This window comes from Pleurodeles waltl, chromosome 11 (genome assembly GCF_031143425.1).
Source record: "Pleurodeles waltl isolate 20211129_DDA chromosome 11, aPleWal1.hap1.20221129, whole genome shotgun sequence".
Classification (NCBI taxonomy): domain Eukaryota; kingdom Metazoa; phylum Chordata; class Amphibia; order Caudata; family Salamandridae; genus Pleurodeles; species Pleurodeles waltl.
Genome location: NC_090450.1, coordinates 3,131,123 through 3,152,345, shown reverse-complemented (window position 1 = coordinate 3,152,345; position 21,223 = coordinate 3,131,123). Strand labels below are relative to the sequence as shown.

General features: G+C 43.4%; 1 protein-coding gene across 2 annotated transcripts in view; it reads right to left on the bottom strand.

Moving 5' to 3' along the window:
• Positions 1–21,223, bottom strand: part of LOC138265204 (probable cation-transporting ATPase 13A4) — a 229,913-nt gene that overhangs the window by 107,754 nt on the left and 100,936 nt on the right. For both annotated transcript variants that reach the window (XM_069212751.1, XM_069212752.1), the window contains exons 14-16: positions 19,214–19,364; positions 6,552–6,635; positions 549–705 (exon numbers count right to left, since the gene is read on the bottom strand). In XM_069212751.1, coding sequence (XP_069068852.1) covers positions 549–705; positions 6,552–6,635; positions 19,214–19,364 — 392 coding nt within the window. The remainder of the gene's footprint in view (positions 1–548; positions 706–6,551; positions 6,636–19,213; positions 19,365–21,223) is intronic.

Here is a 21,223-nt window from a genome sequence, read left to right as displayed (position 1 = left end):
ATACATAAGAAATAACAGATAACCATATCTATCTATCTATCTATCTATCTATCTATCTATCTATCTATCTATCTATCTATCTATCTATCTCTCTCTCTCATTAGAAAATGCAGCTGATAACTTCCTCTCTCAGGTACTTCATCTGTACAGAGAGCTGGGTGTTCTCATCTGAGCCAGCACCATGATTGCTTCCAGGGGACCAAACAAGAGATTGATGTGATTACAACTGTGTTCATTCCAGACAGTGATGCTGCTCAAATTTCATAAAAAGGACCCCTTACATCATGGTCACTTTTTTAACATGTAGGCCGTAGTGACAGAAAAGTGACTTCCAGTTGTTTTGGAACAAACTTCCTGTGAACTGGAAACTCTATTTATTCTCCCACTGCTGATTAACTCCATTTGTGAAAGAAGCAAACGAAACCATTTCTAACATAATGGGAAACTGCGTTATAAAACATATGTGCAAACATCAATATATATATATTTATAAAGAGAGTCCCATTTGATCCAAAAAAAACTACACTTCCCAGAATGCACTGTCTTACCTGTGCCTGGTTTACAAAAACCGGCCACCGTCTCAGGAGATCCTTTCATAAAAACAAATCTCTCATCTCCTCCGATGACCTGAGCCACGACTGACATCCTCATCAGGGTGGAGGAAAATGGGAACTGGTGCAATATGGTGACTCCTTTCACTGAGTCCTAGGGACAGAAACAAACAGGTCAGCAGGTGGGAGCAGGTGCCTGCAGGGGAAGTCCTGATCCTAGGGAGAGAAGGACCAACCTAGTTGGATCAGGTATGATCCATTGATCCAGGAGAGCAGTGGGCAAGAGTAGATGTCTCCAGTGTAGATTCACACAGGGTTAGACCAATGACAGATTCTCAGGATAAACATAAACTATGTAAATGATTCCCACTGAGTGCAACAGAAATGTATCTGAGTTATCCTAAAAGTCTGGCACAGGCGGGGCAGAGGTGCGACGGTGCTAGGGATCCTTCAGTGACAGGAAGCAGAGAGTTCAGCCTGTCATGATCTCCCGAAGATGTGCTTTACCTTTTTCCCACACCGAGGAGGTGTGTAGGGAAGGTGATGTCTCACTTATAAGAGGTGTGGGTTCCAGGGAGATGGGTAATGTGTAATTTGTGCCAGTGGTACATACTGTACAGGTTTGCACTGTGAGTGTGAGCTCCTTCATGTAAAACTTGTCATTACCGAAGAGTTGCCACATCTTTTCATGTTATGCAGCATGAGGCGTTATGATGTAAACCATCAGCAAGGTATATACCACAGACAACTAGTTGTCCTAAGGAGACCTTGTGCTAGTGTGCAGCGGGCAGTGCTTAATTTGAGCCGGTGTTTGCAGATGGGTGCATGGGGCCATTCGGTACTCATATTTGGGGACCACCACTTATTGTTCAGACCAAGATATGGAAAGACATAGAAACATGGACATAAGAGGCAGAGAAAGTTGAAAATGTGTCACCAAGGGAGAACGCAGAAATGATATAAGGTGTTGGGGGGACTGGCAGTGCGTCTGTCGCACACAAACCCACACAATCATCTTCAATCCTGGGCGCACTGGTCTCCCAGGACTGATAGTGGGTTAGTTCCAGAACAGACTTTGGTGCTCCCAGATGACCATCTCTCTTGTGAACAAAACCTCAATAGTGCCTCGTCATTCAACCACAATCGAGTCTCAAAAAGGGCAGACACAACGGTTTACTTACAAAATATTCAAAGTACAAAGGCACATGTTGCATGTAGTCAAATAAAGATTCTGTCAAAGTGTTAAGTTTAATTTGACAGAAAATCAGAAACTCAGGAGAGCTAAGAGACAGCGATAAGAGCCATAGAGATTTACATTCTAAGAATGGGAGAGAGACGTCTCCTTTAGAGCGCACTCTTGTGTAGGATTTCAGACAAAAGGTTCCTACATTCATTAGCTATGGTTCTCCTACTCCTAGCCAAGAGATAGCAAGAAAAGAGAAACATTTGCAATATATTCCAGGACTATTAGGGTACATTGGATCCTGTTTTCACGTCGTCAGGTATATGGAGGCATGATGGTTACAAATAATGCTGTTCATTATGGAACTGCTAAACTCAACCTTGTGACAATTACACTCTGTTCAGAACACTCAACAAAGTCTTTCATCTGCTATGTGGAACCAAACTTTTGTGTTCTAGCAGAGACTGAGAAAACGAAGTTTAATTATGCGGTGTAGAACATCATGTTCAAGATGGAGGACAATCTCCAAGTTAGCCCAATTCACTTAAAGCATGATTTCCGCAGTTATCAGCTGCCACAAAGTAGTGTATACAAATGGAAAAGCCATAAGGTCAGTTTGAGACTTGCAGCTCTGGTATTCGCCGCACTGATTTTTACAAGGTTTGATCGTAGTTTTCTGAGCAGTTTTGGGCACCTGCACCCAATCTATCACAAATAAAGCTCTGGCAGCTGGGCTGCTTTTGCTCACCCCTTTTGGGAAACAGTATGATGTATTGTAGGGCTCTGCCGTAGTGATGGGGGCTCCTTCACTAAAGTGGCAGCCTCCTCCGTGGCAGGGCCAGGGATCTTCTGTGGAAAGTCTGCCGGTGCTAGAAATGTGTGCCAAAGAGGGTTTCCATCTCAGCAGCCACATGTCTACTCTCCTTAGCATGGTAGAGGGGCTGTCCAGGCAGGGTGGAGACAATAGCCCTGCATCTCAATGAAAGTCTTTCAGACTTTCCAAGCACATCCCTCACTTGGTTCTGTCCTCTAGACATGGCTGTGAGTGACAGAAAGAAAATGGACAGACAATGTGCACATACATAGGCAGATGAAAGTCACAGCCGACACATTTGCGGGCAGTCAGTTCCTGGCAACATTTACATTCTATGCCACCACGGAGGATGCCCTGAGACATATGTCCTAATGGCAGGTATTTTAAACCCTCGGCATTGCCACTAGGCTGCACACTTGAAGACCCTGCTTCCTGTCGTTGTGAAGTGTTCCACAGCGAGGGGCATGTTTCTCAGTCTTTCATGCAGCGCAGGAAGCCACCTTGCTAAGCGGTGCTGCATGAAAGGGAAAGGGCAGGGATGTGCTTTATTTAACATTCTATGGTGCATTCCTGTTCTTTACTAGAACTGGTGCACTTGTGGCTTCCTAGCACCAATGCAGGCACCCTTGCATCATGGTGCCAGGGTGCCTGCCTTCTCGCCAGGATTGTTTTTGCACCAGAAGGGGCACCTCCTAGCACAAAAACAATCCTGAAAGGCATTTTCCTTTTTCTATGTGTGCTGCAGAATATTTTCACTATGATGTCAAATTCTGTGCTGCTGGTAACTGAAAAGATTTTCAGCTGAATTTTGGATCCGGGACACAGTTTAACAGGTCGGGGTAAATTTGTTTGTGTATCTTGAGCTAAACATAGAGGTTTGGACTTATTAAGATTTTACATCGATTTTGCACCACTTTTTTAGTGCAGGCCCAATGCAAAATCTATTTCACAGTTTGCAAAACTATGCGGAGCCCGATTGGTTTAGGTTTGTGCGGCTTTGTTAATTCATGATGCCTGGCTTAACCTTGCATCAGGTAGCCGTTACATGGGTGGGGCATGCGTGTTCCCGTGCATCAACTCATGTATTTTGATGCAAACCTATATTTACTAAAATTGAGTGCATACCTGAGTCTTGCATAGTGAATTGAAATATCTTTTAATTCTCCTCTTTACTTTCTCTTTGCATGTGTGCTGCTTTCTGCAGTCCACATACAACAGGAATATGGCTCTAAGAACAGGCTTTTTGTGCAACAAGGTACCTCTTCATTCAAAAGAACCATTCTGAACACAAGCGGGCAAACTTGCTCCCTGTAGTAACTTACACTTCTGAAGATAGTCCAGCACTACCTCTGGCCAACCTCTGGTACTGCATCACCCTCCCACAGAAAATAATGGCAGTGTCAACTTAAAATAAAAACCCATAGGAAATAGTGCTAAATTAAATTAAATTATTTAAAATACATGTAAGCTAATGCTAAAATGTAAACAACAGCACATACTTATTATTATATAAATTATAACATATTCTGAATTTAAATATAATATAACAATAAATGTTATTAACATTTAATAATATTTATTGTTACATTATTTTTGAATTCACAATAGGTCCTTGAGAGGCCTGAAGGAAGGCAGGTGCAGAGATGGCAGTAGAGTAGATTATTTCTGTTCTGGATGCATTCATTGTGGGAGAATGGATACCCGATGAGATGACAGTCAGCGGGTTGGAAATTGGAAGCTAGGAGGAGGGGATTGCAAGTAGGCAATGGATTAATATTTGAGTATTGCCTGTATGAGATAGAAGAAGAATGTGAAATAGAGGAAGAAATAAAGACGACCCTGGACTGACGAGTGTAGAATATCTTTTGAGATGGATATGGGGTGAGAAGTGAGGAGCACCAGGAAACAAAAATGAAAACATAGAAGCAAAAGAAGAAACTACTGTAGTTGAGAAAGGAAGAAACAAGTGACGTTCCAGTAATACTGAAGAATATGAGTGGTGCTTCACCTGCAGTTGATGGACTTTTGGGGATCAGTGACACCGACTCACGGGGGCCACGTCTGCTTACAAAATCTAGTAATATTAGAAGGTTAGTAACAAACATAGACATAGAGAGATGCAAGATGTAAAATAAACCTTTTTAAAACTCTCTACAAATTCAAATTTGAAACTGGATGCTAAAAACGACTGTGGCACCCACAGGTTCATTTATGGGAGCAGGACAATTTTAGTAAACAGAACCTAGTATGGGTGACTGGCAGCCTCAACTGAAGCACTGGTGAGTGCCGACAGAAAGAGAGCATGCATTTAGGAGCAAAATAGAAGAAGTGAAATGCTGACGTATAGCATATTGCTTCATCTTTGAGAAATAAAAGTAAATTTTTAAAAGCTACAAACTTCCCCTTAAAATTCAAGTTCGATGTTTGTATTTTTTTATTTGGGAATTAAATCAAATATTTGAATATTTGATCATTTCTTTCACCAATAGATTATTCTGTATTTCTGTTTATTTTGTAGAGGTGTAAGTAGTAGAAATAGCGCGGGCTGGTGTCCCTGTTTTCCAGTAGAGGTTCATTGGGGGTCCTGAGAAGTCAAAAGTTAAAGAACTACTACTGCAGACATAAGAATGGGATGTAACATGCTTTGAAGACTGCAGAGAAGTCTGGAAGAATGAGGGTAGACGTCTGGCCACTGCTATGAATGAGATCACATGAGAAGGGGCCACTTTTGTTGTTTCAGGGCCCAGAGCCTTGTATGAAGGATGCTGGGTGCTGAGCAGGGTGAGGAAGGTGAGACAAAAAGTGATGCAGTTGTAAAAGACACAATACAAATCTTGGAGAAGAGGAATTGGGAGAGAGTGCTGGACTGAGCAGGAGATGATGGGTTAGAAGTGTCTTTTAACAGCTGAAAGCCCACAGCATAGGCAATGACCATAAAACCTTTTGGCTTTGCATATATATATATATATATAAATATATATATATATATATATATATATATACAAATAAAAGGTCAACGTTCAGACACTGTGCACTCAGACGGCCAGTGACAGTGGTAAGAGGTAGACCAATCCTTCTCAAAGTATACATCCGAAGAAAATAAACCACTGAACCACTGCACTTTGTTTTCTCCAAAAACATTAACATAATTTAATCCATGTCAGCAAAAACCAACCTGACGTGGATACACACACACACACAATTTTTGTCTTGGGTAGTTACCACAAACATGCACACATCTGCAGCAGCCATCTTGGAACATATTTGCAAAATAAAGTATTAATTGGTGGTCGCAATGGACATCCAAGGTGACCATATTTGAATGCATTTTGAGGACTGTTACATTAAATGTAAATGATTCTGCAATGGGTATCTTTGCATAAGATTGTTAAAATGAAGCAAAACCTAGTAAAAGACACCACCATACATGCACCTGCCCATCGAACATGGGTGGTAATTCTGGAATGGCCAGAAATCTATTTTAAGATGGTCAACAGCCACTAGCGTAGTGCTCAACTAAAAAGTAAAAATAAATAAATAAACAAGGACCTGGTGAAGCAAGAAGATGCCAGGGAGATGAGGGAGCAAGAGCAGGGAGAGAGATTGACAGGGGAAATAGTTATGTCATTAATTTGCAAAGAAGAAGGATCTTATGTCAGGAGTGGCAGACACATCACCAAAACATTGGGAGGACAACATGCTTCTGGTTGTGATAAATAGAAAAGAGAGGAAAGCAATTGAATCTGAAGCACAAAAGTGAAATTGAACAGTTAAAAAGCACCATCCATTCATCTGCAGAGGATTGCCTTAAAACTCACTGTAAGTGGAAATAAAGGTCTCCAAAAGTTATCTCTCGCCAACACCAAAGAAAGGCAGACCTGTTGGCTTTGCCAATGTTTGTTTATTTTATATCTAAATTTGGAACTTCTTGTAAGTTCAGATTTCCTTGGGCCTGGTCTACTAAAGTCCATTGTGTATTAAAAATTTTGATTTAAGAACTTACCTGTCCTGCATTAGGTCCTGGTATGATTATTCCATTTTGTGATTCCATTCTGCTACTAATTTCTGGTGGAAAATCTTTAATTTCCTAATGAAGAAAACAAAAACATCTATAAGTGTGAAGCAAACCTTAATTTTAACCCACATATGAAATGTGAAATTGTATAATATTTGACACAAATTCTCTACAATGCCTAAACTGAGCCAGAGTAGTGCAATGTTTGTGTTCAAGAAAATGAATAAGAAAGAGGTATTGTGTACAAAGGGCCTCTTCCTCATTTCAGTCATTGTGAATAGTGACAGCTTTAATGTAAGCTAAGATCCTATTACCATACCAAACTATAATGGCAATATAACCTGTGTTCTTTTCATGAATTTAAGTTTTTCTTTTAATGTTCTCTAAGACCATATTACAATACCTAACTATAAAATCACTTTAACCTTTATTTTTTAAATTAATGTCTTTTTTCTTTCAATCTGCACTGATTTCTTATTACCATACCTAACTACGGCATCACTTTAACCTTTAGCTTTTAAGACATGAACAGAGTGAGAGGAGATTATTGATAGAACAACTGTGAGTCATCTCCTCTTGGGTGACCCAAATCACCCAGTTCTTCAAAGCTCATGCTCAGCAGCTCCAGTATAGTAGATGGACTATATTCAAAGCCTGAGGATCATAACCAGTCATCGAGGATTTCCCTGAGATGACTGTCATTACTGTGAGATGTTGATTAGAAAGAAAGGAGGAGAACTAACTTAAGATCTTGTCACAAAACGTCTGCCTGCTGTGATCACCTCTGTTGAAAAATATTAATAGATTAAATAAAATAGGCAAACAGCAGTTCCCCTTATCCAATACGGGGATAGATAATGTCCAAGGATTTTTAGAGTAGGTGTTTTGATGCTCAACCCTGGATGAAGTCCAGATTAGCATTGTGTAAGCAGTTGTTCCTTAGCAATGAACAAACATTTGATTTGATTGTTACACATTTTTACATAACCTAACCACAGAAGACTAGCTTCTCGTTTCTAGGTGAGAATTGTATTTGGATGATGATTGGGATTTTTAAGGAAAAGAGAGACTTTTGTATGACGTGTATTAACATATCTGGATAAAATATTTGGCATGGGGACATGTTTATCGGTCCACTCCAGGAGGAATGAAAGATGTGGAATTGATGATATTTGCAAGTAGGGGGTCAGATTCAGGGCTTATCCTTGCCGGTTTCACAGGACGCCTGCCAACAATTTGAGCTTTTAGGAGCATCGAGTACTCCAAGGGGTTGACCAGCCTAAACGTGTCCCTTGCTTTTAGCCCAAGCAGCAAGCAAGCAGTGAGTTCTTCAAGAAAGGAAGGGCAGGCAGGAAGCCAACACTTGGTTGTCTCTTGTTTTCATGATGTTGGACTCCACCATTCTGACCTGCCTGGAACTAACATTGTTGTGAATTTTGTCTAGAGAGAATACATCGAAAGGGGGTGCTGGCTCTCAGAAAGAGAATGCCTTGAAAGTTGTTTAGGTGTCATTCACTAACAAAATTGGGTCCCCATCTACAATATACAGAATTAGCAACCTGTATGGAATTATGGGATTGGCTCAGGCTTGACAAACTGCAGTCTGCCTGTCATTCAAGGTAAATAACTTATTTACCTTAGTAATAATAGTATCAATTTGTTACAGTTACAGTTAATTAAAACCATAAAATGTTCTGCATATTATTTAAAATAAATAAATTAAATAGATAAACAGTAAGTCTAAAAGCAACATTTTCTCATTTGCAGATTCATTCGGCATCTCAGAAATACAGCATTGCATTTCAAATCATTAAAATAGTGTTGTCTAAAACTTCATGCTGGCAGAAGTATATTATTAGTGTTAAGATGGAGTAAGAGAAATGTTCATCTGTGATCAATTCATGTATGTTTCCTATCTGTGTTAGTCACCAAGCATTACAGTACTGTGGACTTTCAATGTCCTTCCAGCAGTTACTTGTCAGATCAAAGTTGAGAATAACCCATACGGTTTTTGCTACTGAATCGCCTCTCAATTCTACCCATGATTTTAATGAATCTGACAGTCACTATTGTAGAGTCACCCTTCACGCAAAAATCTATTGCGTGGTGGCATGAATAGATACATCAATCATTCAGTGTTTCTAAAGCACGGCTTCTCACCTTGGGAGTCTCAAGGCACTAGCTGGGGGGCACAGGTCACTTGAAGTGCCAGGTCTTGAGGTCCTTCCTGAACTGAGCCAGTAAAGAGGACTGCCTGAGGTGGAGCGGTATTGTGTTCCAGGTCTGAGTGGCGAGGAAGGAGAAGGATCTTCCTCCGGCCCTGTTCTTCCTGATCCTAGGGATGGTGGTGAGGTCCAGTGAGCAGAGCGGAGTTCACTGTAGTGTGTGTATAAGGAGAGGCAGTGGTTGAGGTAGGCAGGTCCGATGTTGTGAAGGACCTTGTATGCCTGTGTCAGGAGCTTGAAAGTGATGTGCTTGTCGACAGGGAGCCAGTGTATGTATCTCAGGTGAGCAGAGATGTGGCTGTGGTAGAGGATGTGCAGAATCAATCTGTCCAAGGTGTTCTGTAATCTCTGATGTCTAATTTGGAGTTTTTTGTCGATTCCAGCATAGACAGCTTAGTCGTAGTCGAGTTTACTGCTGACTAGTGCGTGAGTGACTATCCTTCTTGCGTCGATGGGTATCCCTTTGAAGATCTTCCAGAGTAGGCGGAGAGTGTGGAAGCATGTAGATGAGACGATGTTGACTTGGCAGGTCATGGAAAGGGACGAGTCGAGTATGATGCCAAGGTTGTGTGCATGGTCGGTAGGACACTGGGTAGTTCCGAGGCCGATAGGCCACCAAGAGTTTGCCCTTGCAGTGGTGGTGAAGTCCACGATGAGGATCCCTGTGTTCTCCAAGTTGACCTTGAGGTAGCTGTCTCTCATCCAGTCGGCAACTGCCTTTATTCCGTTGTGAAAGTTCTCTTTGGCTGTTGATGGTGTGTCAGTGAGGGAGAGAATGAGCTGTGTGTTGTTGGCATATGAGACAATGTTGAGCCCATGGTGTCTGATGATTTTGGCAAGCGGGGTCATGTAGAGGTTGAAGAATGTGGGGCTCAGAGAGGATCTCTGGGGCACTCCACATCTGGCTTCTGTCAGCATCGAGGTAAAGGGGGGGAGTCAGACTCTCTGAGGTTGGCCAGTGAGGAAGGACCAGATCCAGTCCGGGGCTTTGCCACGGATTCCAGCATGGTGTTGTCTGGTGCATAAGGTGGTGTGGGAGACGGTGTTGAAGGCAGCTGAGAGTTGAGGAGGATGAGGGCTGCTGTCTCACCGCAGTTCAGTAGAGAACGGATGTCATCCATGGCTACTAGGAGTGCGGTTTTGGTGCTGTGGTTGCTCCTGAATCCTTACTGGGAGAGGTCGCAGATGTGGTTGGTCTCGATGAAGTTGGTGGGATCGCTTTCTCAATTACCTAGGCTGGAAAAGGAGCTTTGAGATCGGCCTACAGTTTTTCAGATCCGTTAGGGTTGCGGAGGGCTTCTTCAGTAGGGAATTTACCTTGCGTATTTCCAGGTGTCAGGGAAGTTGGTGGTCTCAATGGAACGGTTGATGGTGCGGCATAGTTCGGGTGCGATGGTGGTGCCGGCTCGATTAAAGATGTGGTGGGTGAATGGGTCGGAGGGTGGCCCAGAGTGGATGGTGTTCATGAGCTCCAGGTTGCCTTGGGGGTGAGGAGGGTCGAGTGGTTCATGATAGGTTGTTGGCTGGAGTCTGTGGTGGTGCAGGTGGGTTTGGGGGGGACCTTTGCTTCCAAATCCCTTGTAGATATCTTGTTTTTCTCAGTGGAGGAAGGTGGTGAGGTTATTGCAGAGGTCCTGGGAGGGCAAGATGTTGATGGAGTCTGTGCCAGATTGTGTGAATTCCTTCACTATGGTGAAGAGCTCCTTGCTCTTGTGTGTGTTAGTGTTGATTCTCTCCTGAATGACTAAATTCCTAGCTGCTCCGATGAGTTTGTGGTGTGTATGATGGCGTCTTTGAAGGCTCTGTGGTCTGATGGGCTTTTACTGCTTCTCCACTTTCTCTCGAGTAGTCTGCATGTACCTTTGGATTCTTGGAGTTCAGGGGAGAAACAGTTGGGTCTCTTGTGGTGAAGAGTACTTAGCAGTGATCTTTTTTACCCTTCGACTAGTCCTCCTCATCACAGCAGCTTCCACTCCTTCCACCCTTTCTGGGACACAATTATATGTGACTTAATTAGTTACTGGAAGAGGTATGGCGGGAGGCGCCTTTTACTTCATTGGTGAGTCTTTTTTAATAGAAATAGAAGGCTTTGGTAGTGGTTCATTCTCGAAAGGGCAGCCTCTTAGGAGGCCTCTTATGTTCTGCTATCACAAGAAAGTCATACAAAGGGGTACTGATTCCTTTAGCAGCAATCACAATCCTCAAAGGACTTCCCCACCCATTTATACAACAGTTCATGAAAGGTGAACAGGCCTAAGCACAGTAGTAATAATCTTATCTTAAAATAGCTTTTGAAGCTTCCTGTGGGATAGCTCTAGGTTTGGAGGCATTTATACATATTGATCGACATCCATGCATTTCCTGGCTTTTCCTTTCTCATTGTGAAAAGAACTCCCTTTGATTTGCTACTTTTTATTCAATATATTATGTTCCCACAAAGACTCAGCTTGCAGGTCATGTATGGTCATGGTCATTGCTGACTCCCAAATACTCATGATTGTGGTTGGCCCCCAAAGACTTATTTGTAAGAGTGAAGGCCTTAGATGTTTCTGCTTACCTTCAGGGAGAATAGGTGTCTGAACATCAATGCTCTTTGTACCAGTGGCGAGTCTATCAGGCCTAACTTCAGCTCTGCTTGAGTTGCTTGGTTGGGGGCTTAAATAGAAGGTTATTCACTTTACATTGTGTTACACTGAAGAACCCAAGTTTGTCCATGTAAGCAACTGCTCCACACAATATTGTTGACATAAGATTTGGTTTTATAACTCATAATATTGGGGTCAGAGACAGACTGGATCACTTATGAAGGAGCACTTGAATTGCAAAAATCAAACACTCCAATTTGGATTTAAATATATTGAGCTGAAGAATGTGTGAGTTAGAATCTTGTAGCCGAACACCCAGATATTTGTATTTATTGCTCTTTGTAACCTCCGGCCCCTCCTCAAGTACTATACTCAGTTCCTCTTCACTTTTTTACCAAACGTCAGGATACTTGTTTTTCCAAGATTGACTGACATTTGGTTTTCCTTGAAGTATTTATCCAGTGTATTTAAAAGTCACTGAAGGCCAATTCCCATTTAATAGAGAAGCACAGCGTCTTGAGTATATTGAAGGATTGTCAGTCCCTGTCTACCGAGCGATTGGGGGAATGATTCAGCTTGGTCCCGATGGACGCTCAAGTCGAAAATCAATAGATTAAAGAGTGTAGGGGCAAAAATGCAGTTTTGCTTAAGTCCTCTTTGCATCAGTATTCTAGGTGAGAGCACATGGTTCTTGCCCAGCATTATTGTACCCACATATTGGTATACAGGACTTGAAAGGCAAAAAGAAAGTTGGTTGGGGTATATCTCCATAGCAAATTCCTATCCAATGATGATCAAATGCTTTTGTGAAACTAAAAAAGCATGTATGAAGTAATTGTTCCTTTTAAGTTGACATGTCAATTTACATTGTTAGGCTAACTAAATAATCTGTTGTATTTGACTTTGCTTTGGAGTCTGTTGATTCAACATAATTTGTTTTTCTTTAGATGCCCAATCTTCCAGGTCTGCCAGAAACACGTTCCTTCTAAATCCAGCAATGCTCTCAAATGATAGATTATAATATTGACCCTTTCTATGACTCTCATATAACTTCAGTCACCAAGCAATGATTGAAATTAGTGAGTAACTTTTAGAATAATTCTGACCAAAACTCTGAATCTGGTTTGTAAATGGTAGTTGGCAGGCCCCTCAGGCCATGGTGCTTTGTAGCACCTCTGATTACTCATCTACGCGTTTATTTACCTGTGATGAAATAACAGAGGAGAAAATGTGGGGGGGGCTGTTGTTCTTTGGTAATTAGAAGTTGTTTACCTGATATAACTCCTTGATATTGGATGGCCATGTTGTTTGGTTCACACTCTTGCCTACAATCTTTATCTGGCTGGTTTCAAGGCAGTGAATGAATCACCAAAAGCCCTTCTGGTTCTTGCTGCTACAGGCTTGAAAAGGTTCCAACCAGTTCTGCTCTTCTGCACTCTGTTTGATCTTCCACAATTCTTTTTTGTACGCTTTTAATAGCTCATTTACCTTCTTGGTGTGGTCTGTAGTAGCTTGCTGATTTTAAAAAATTTCTTAGCCTACTTAACCAAGCTTTTCCTCAAGACCTTTAGATCCTTCGAGTACCATGTGTTTTAGTACAGTCTACTTTGTTGGTGGCCCACTTTAGTTCTCTTACATGGTCCTTTAGCTCCTTTTGCATAACTCTCTAGGATAAAATATGACCTTCAGACTGCTGTTTGGTGGTAGGTGTCACTTTCTTTCATTCCTCATAGCGTATTAACGAACAGGTGTTCTATGAGCCTCTCATCCACTGATGGACACATGGTGGTGTCCCTATGTCTGATGAACTCTCTTCCAAAATGTTAATATTACCAATGATCATGACCTGAGGATAATGGCTGCTTTTGCATCTTGGCGCTACAGTGAACATTTTGATTTTATCAAGCAGGCTCATGGGTATAATAGTATAATTCTGCAACAACAGGGTCTTTTTCACTCCATGGGTATAGGCCATTGGAATATCTGGTGGGAAAGGGCCATGGTCTAGCTGGTCCTGGCTGCTACTCTTTGACACTTGAACTGGAATTCCTCTTTTAGAGTAAAATCTGCAAAAATATCCTTCTCTCCTCAAACGGTTGGTGAGATTTCAGCTGAAATCTCCTGTTACAATCCTAGGGATATTTGCTGTGTTTTCTATTTTAATTTCAAGCATGTTTGGGGTTTTAGTTTCCAACCAGGTTTCTTCAATGCTGATTCAACAACCCTCCCTTTAGATGGCCTTTCCTCTTTGCTTTACTGGATGAAGTAAAGACTCTGTAAAATCTTATCATCGGGAATTCTTCCACTTTCCATGTTTTCAGTAAGTATAGCAGATTATGGTAGGTCAAACCAAGAACCAAGCTTTTTTAGACCAGCTAAGCTTCAGGATACCAGGGAAAGGCTTTTCTCAGAGTCCGGGCTCAATGACTTGCAGGGTTGGTTTTGAAGATCTGATCAGGCATTTTTATTCTCATTCCAAGCCATTACTACCCAACCCCCCCATCTGCAGCTTGGGAGCTGGAAGGATGAGTAATATCACGCTGACTTCCATACATCGAGGTCCATGACAATATGGCTTTTTCTGAGTGTTGACCTTATTAAGTAGGTCTGTGCCCCTGGCCTCCTTCAGCATTGATTCCTTGTATGGCTTGGTGCAAGCCGGTACAAAGGGTAGGCTAGTGTCAGAAAAGATGACATTAGGCGGGTGGGGCTGGCGGTATGGGAGAAGGGGGTTTTGCACAAAAAAATGACGTTAGGTAGGTTAGAGTAAAAAAATTACTCTAACCAGCCTAGCATAATTTTCTGATGGAAAACAATCCATACCACTTGACTTCTGTGTAAGAAAAGACAGGAGTCATGCCTACCACCCCAATGGCCAGCACAGGGCATGGCCATTACACCCAGTGCCATGGAGGGTGGCTCATTTCAGGGGCCCAAATGGCACTTTGCAAAATAAATAAAATACCTGTACTTACCTATACGTACCTGGGATGGGGTCCCCAATCCTACGCTGTCCCTCTTATATGGGTGTCCCTGGGGAGGTCACCTGTGGGCTTATTCTATGGTGTTCCACCATGGAAATAAGCCAACAGGTCCCCTAACGCCTGCCCTGACCCAGGTTTTAAATAATGGTGAAAAGTAAACTTTGCACCATTATTTGACCCCTCCTCCACCACGTGCCTGATTTTAGCACAGGGGATAAATAAGGGGCTAAGGCCATAGAGTAATTTGTTGCACACTAATGCCTACCTTGCATCTTATTAACTCAAGTTAGGTTTCCATGTCCAAAAAATGACTTTAACTCTTCAAATTTGGCACTAGACGGGTCTAGCGCCAAAGTATAAATATGGAGTTAGTTTTGCATCGAATTTACATGAAAAAAACGGACGCAAATTTGGCATATAAATATGCCCCTAAGTGTTTAACGGTATTGTGTACCACCAGGGTCTAAGAATTCTCCCTCTACTGAAAACGTCAGTGGTGGTGCTTAGGGAAGCAGCAGGAAGTGATGGTGTTTAGGGAAGCAGCAGGATGGAAGTGATGGTGTTTAGGGAAACAGCAGGAATTGATGGTGTTTAGGGAAGCAGCAGGATGGAAGTGATGGTGTTTAGGGAAGCAGCAGGAAGTGATGGTGTTTAGGGAAACAGCAGGAAAGTAGTGCTGGTGTTTAGGGAAACAGCAGGATGAAAGTGATGGTGTTTAGGGGAACAGAAGGAAGTGATAGTGTTTAGGGAAGTGGCAGTATGGTAGTGATGGTTTTTAGGGAAGGAGTAGGATGGTAGGGATGATGTTTAAGGAAGCAGCAGGATGTGATGGTGTTATGGGAAGCAGCAGGGTGGAAGTAATGGTGTTTGGGGAAGCATCAGGGTGGTAGTGATGGTGTTTAGGGAAGCAGCAGGGTGGAAGTGATGGTGTTTGGGTAAGCAGCAGGGTGGTAGTGATGGTGTTTAGGGAAGCAGGAGGATGGAAGCGGTGGTATTTGGGGAAGCAGCAGGATGGTAGTGATGGTGTTTAGGGAAACAGCAGGATGGTAGTGAGGGTGACTAGGGAAACATCAGGATGGAAGTGATGGTGTTTAGAGAAGCAGCAGGATAGCAGTGATGGTGTTTAGGGAAGCAGCAAGATGGTAGTGATGGTGTTCATGGGAGCAGCAGGATGGAAGTGGTGGTGTTTAGGGAGACAGCAGGATGGAAGTGATGGTGTTTAGGGAGACAGCAGGATGGAAGTGATGTGTTTAGGAAGGCAGCAGGATGGCAGTGATGGTGTTTCAGGAAACAGCAGGATGGTGATGCTGGTGTTTAGGGAAACAGCAGGATGGCAGTGATGGTGTTTAGGGAAGCAGTAGGATGTGATGGTGTTTAGGGAAGCAGCAGGATGGAAGTGATGGTGTTTAGGGAAGCAGCAGGATGGTAGTGATGGTGTTTAGGGAAGCAACAGGATGGTGATGCTGGTGTTTAGGAAAGCAGGAGAATGGTAGTGATGGTGTTTAGGGAAGCAGCAGGAAGTGATGATGTTTAGGGAAGCAGCAGAATGGAAGAGATGGTGTTTAGGGAAGCAGGAGGATTTAAGTGATGCTGTTTAAGGAAGCAGCCTGAAGTGATGGTTTTTACCAAAGCAGCAGGAAGTGATGGTATTTAGGGAAGTAGCAACATGATAATGATGGTGTTTAGAGAAGCAACAGCGTGAAGTGATGGAGTTTAGAGAGGGAGCAGGATGGAAGTGATAGTGTTTAGGCAAACAACCGAATGGCAGTGATGGTGTTTAGGGAAGCAGCAGAATGGTAGTGATGGTGTTTAGGGAAGCAGCAGGAAGTGATGGTTCTTATGGAAGCAGCAGGGTGGAAGTGATGGTATTTAGGGAAACAGCTAGATGGCAGTGATGATGTTTAGAGAAGCAGCAGGATGGTAGTGATGGTGTTTAGGAAAGCAGCTAGATGGCAGTGATGGTGTTTAGGGAAGGAGCAGGATGGAAGTGATGGTGTTTAGGGAAGCAGCAGGATCAAAGTGATGGTGTTCATAGAAGCAGCAGGATGGTAGTGTTGGTGTTTAGGGAAGCAGCAGGATGGAAGTGACAGTGTTTTTGGGAAGGAGCAGAATGGAAGTGATGGTGTTCAGGGAAGCAGGAGGGTGGAAGTGATGGTGTTCAGGGAAGCAGCAGGGTGGAAGTGATGGTATTTAGGGAAGCAGCTAGATGGCAGTGATGGTGTTTAGGGAAGCAGCAGGATGGTAGTGATGGTGTTTAGGAAAGCAGCTGGATAGTAGTGATGGTGTTTAGGGAAACAGCAGGATGGCAGTGATGGTGTTTAGGGAAGCAGCAGGATGGATGTGTCAGTGTTTATGGAAGCAGCAGGATGGAAGTGATGGTGTTTAGGGAAGCAGCAGGAAGTGGTGGTGTTTAGGGAAGCACCAGGATGGAAGTGATGGTGTTCAGGGAAGCAGCAGGGTGGAAGTGATGGTGTTTAGGGACACAGCAGCATGGAAGTGATGGTGTTTAGGGAAGCAGCAGGAAGTAGTCTGTTTTCGGAATCAGCAGGATGGAAGTGATGGTGTTCAGGGAAGCAGCAGGGTGGTAGTGATGGTGTTTAGGGAAACAGCAGGATGGAAGTGATGGTGTTTAGGGAAGCAGCAGGAAGTAGTGTGTTTAGGGAAGCAGCAGGATGGAAGTGATGGTGTTCAGGGAAGCAGCAGGGTGGAAGTGATGGTGTTTAGGGAAGCAACAGCATGGAAGTGGCAGTGTTTTGGGAAGCAGCAGGATGGAAGTGATGGTGTTTAGGGAAACAGCAGGATGGAAGTGATGGTGTTTAGAGAAGCAGCAGGAAGTGATGGTGTTTAGGGAAGCAGCAGGATGGAAGTGACAGTGTTTACGGAAGCAGCAGGATGGAAGTGATGGTGTTTAGGGAAGCAGCAGGAAGTGGTGGTGTTTAGGGAAGCAGCAGAATGGAAGTGATGGTGTTCATGGAAGCAGCAGGGTGGAAGTAATGGTGTTTAGGGAAGCAGCAGCATATTAGTGATGGTGTTTAGGGAAGCAGCAGGATGGAAGTGATGGTGTTTAGGGAAACAGCAGGATGGAAGTGATGGTGTTTAGAGAAGTAGCAGGAAGTGATGGTGTTTAGGGAAGCAGCAGGATGGAAGTGACAGTGTTTACGGAAGCAGCAGGATGTAAGTGATGGTGTTTAGGGAAGCAGCAGGAAGTGGTGGTGTTTAGGGAAGCAGCAGAATGGAAGTGATGGTGTTCATGGAAGCAGCAGGAAGTGATGGTGTTTAGGGAAGAAGCAGCATAGTAGTGATGGTGTTTAGGGAAGCAGCAGGATGGAAGTGATGGTGTTTAGGGAAGCAGCAGGAAGTGATTGTGTTTAGGGAAGTAGCAGGAAGTGAGGTTGTTTGGGCAAACAATATGATAATAATGATTTAAACAGCACATTTATGAACTAATATGGTAGATGAAGACAAAGATGAGCCGTGGATAAACTATATAAATTCTAGATTTGAAAATAACCCTTACTAGGGAAATCTTAGAAGGCCTTCGATGGCTGACTTGGGAAGTCCCATAAAGACTGTGTTTGCATAATCCAGTGTGGTCAACATGAAGACATTAAAGGGGTAATTATGACCTCTGTGGTGAGGGTAAATGTGGCTGTACTACCACCAACTGGCTGGCGGTACATATCTCCCCATTATGGGAATGGCAGGTTGGCTGCAGCTAACCCACCACTTCTCCACTCATACCGCCATGGTGATATCAGCAGCCGTGCCGGAGATATCAATCTCTAGCCCGGTGGCTGGCATAGTACAGCTGGCAGTAGTTTGAGCCTGCCCACTACCATGGTCTTCGTGGCGAAAACCATGGCGGTGGGCCCTACCAGTGACAAGGAATTCCTTCCCTGTCACCGGTAAACAACTTCCCCACCCCCAACACACACCTGACACCCCCTCCAATCCTGACACTCCCCCCAACCCCTCCGATCCTCACACTCCCCCCATACACGCACATACCTGCAGACATGTGCCACTCATACACCCTATCACTCACACTGGCATACACGCAATCATTCATGCTCGCACACATTCTTACACACAATCACACTAACATTAAGCCACGCACTCACTTCACCATTCTTACACGCATTTACTCACGAATACAACCATGCAAACAACACAACACACAGACACATTCACACACACACTCAGACACACACACACACACAACACCCCCCATCCTCCCACCCCCCTCCCCTGTCAGAGGCCCGACTTACCTTTGTCGCGGAGGTCTTCCGGCAGGGAACAGAAAGGGGCACTGCTACCACCAGATGCGCCCACCAGCAGAACACCGCCAGGCCGTATCACATGTCGTGAAACGGCTGGCGGCATTCTACTGGTATGGTGGTGCTGGGGGTGGCAGCGCCAGCTTACAACTGTCCGCCAGTATGATCACTGCCAGATTTCCGCCCTTATTGTTGCGGAAGCTGGCAGTTCTCATAATATGGCAAACAGATGGTAAACGGGGTGGCGGTATGTTGGCGGCCGTCACCGTGGCGGTAGGCCGTTTTTGCCACCATTGTTATAATGACCACCTAAATGTGTGGAAAAAATTAAAAAGACAGCAGAAGTCTGACTTGATGGGTCCATAACCTGGTAACATTAGTGATCTGATTATCAACATTTGGCTGTGGTATAAATCAATAACAGTGAGCGGTATAGGAGACAGCCTCAAATTACAGCTAATCCCTTAACCCCTAACTCCACTGACCATTGGGCACAGAGTGTGACCATGTGCACCTACTGACTGCTCTGGCCACATTTAAAGGCTGCACGCCCCACTCCTCCAAGTTCGTAAACTTTACCCAGTTGGTGGATTCAAACATCTTCAAGTCGAGTGGATCTCCTTGCACCTTCCCATCAAGTGTTATCAGAGAATGGCAGCTGGTCATAGCGCCGAGAAGTGGTCCCCATGGAAGTGCAGCACCTGAAGGGAACTTCTGCATTTCCTGAAAACTGAACATGAAGAATATGTTGTCTTTTGTACTTAGGTCAACATTACTATTTCACTACTAGATGAATTTGTAAGGACTGCACTCCTGAGCCCTTGCTTTGAAATTGCCAATCATAGAGAAAAATTAACATTAATGCCCGGATTGAGAACCCCATTGGTTCCCTCTATCTCAAGCTATCCTCTTTACATCCTCCATCCATGCCACTGTGTAGTTTAGCATCACCCACAAAGGTATCCAGCTGCCACCTGTTCTGAGGCATCTTCAGGATTGGATGAGTGACCCTTTGAGATGGATTGTTTCCTAGTGCAGAAACTCATTGATATCATGGGGGTACTTTCTGGATTTTATTCACATGCTCACTCCCTGCCAAAGATGCTTGTGTACATTTGTTATTCAGTACAGCATGTATAAACACGCATTGGAACACCTAGTTTTCTGGTCACTGTAAGCTGGAGCACATTTTTAATTCTTTTAATGCAAGCAAATACCTGAAAAAAAATGCTGACTCCCATGTCACATGCATGCAATAAAAACGTGAATTAAAAAAAAAAAAAAAAAAAATGATATGGTTGTTTCGGTAGTGATGTTTTTGAAATAATCTTTTCAGTTACCATTTTATTGTTATTATTCAAATTGTATGCTTCTATAAAGTTACAATGTCACTTCCACAGTTTATAATAGCAACTTTGAAAACAAGATGGAAAATAACTCACCATCAATCAGAACACCAAAGCTGCAGGCACAATAAATAGCAGGTATTTAAAGATAAAGAAATATATAAGTTAAAAAGCGCTTTTGAAACAGCGTTGTCACTAAAGAGAAAGGAACTATTTTTAGACAGACTTGAAAAGTGTGCATCAGTTTGAGCAGCCAGCCAAGGTGAAGAGAGTCAGTGGATAAGGTAGGCTGACCCAGCAAAGTGTGAATGATAGTCTGTAAGACCCACAGATGAAGAGCGCTCACCAACACACTTCTATGTCTGTATATTATGTATGATGTTTTTGGAGAAACAATAGCCTGACACGACAGGCAAACTCCAGGTGTAAAAAACCCGATTACATCAAATGTTACCTGCTTGCTCGGCTGGAGGGACTGGGAAACAAACACAAGCTGTGCTAATGGGCTCAAATAACCCCAGCTTCCCCCTGTCTCTCTCTCTTTCCATTTTCTTTTTCGGTCATTCTCTACTTCTCTAGTGCTTTCTCTCTCTTTTGGCCAGATTTAAGAGGGGCTAGCGCCATCTAACAACACATTAGCGCCATCTTTTGACGTAATTTAGCGTTGAAGGACCAAAAACGTTGCACCATATTTAAAAAGTGTTGCAATGTATGCATTGCACTTTGTAACCCCTTGCGCCACATTATGCCTTTGCCAGGCATAATGTATGCAAGGGGGGCATTCCCCTGTTAGGGAGGCCCCAAATATGATGCAAAGAAATTTATTTGTGTCATTCTTTCCTATATTTTTAACGCCTGCTCAGAGCAGGTGCTAAAAGGGGGCATGCCATTATTCCCAATGTGCCCCATCCACTGTTCAGTGTAAGAGCAAAAATGTTAGCACTAATCCTGCTCAGTACATCAATAGCATCAGAAATTCTAACGCTATTGCCCCCTACCCTGCGCCATGGTGCGCCGTATCTAAAATCCAGCACACACATGGTGGTGGGGGGGAGCAAGGGGCCGCAAGAAAAGTGACGCTACAAATGTGCTAAATCTGTCCCTTTGTGTCTTGCTCTTTCTCTATCTCTGTATCTTTCTTTCTCTCAGTTTGTCACTCACTCTCTATCTCATTCTTTGTGTCTCTTTTGTCTCTCTCTCTCTCTCTGTTTCTCACTTTCTCTCTTGCTCTCTCACTCTTTCT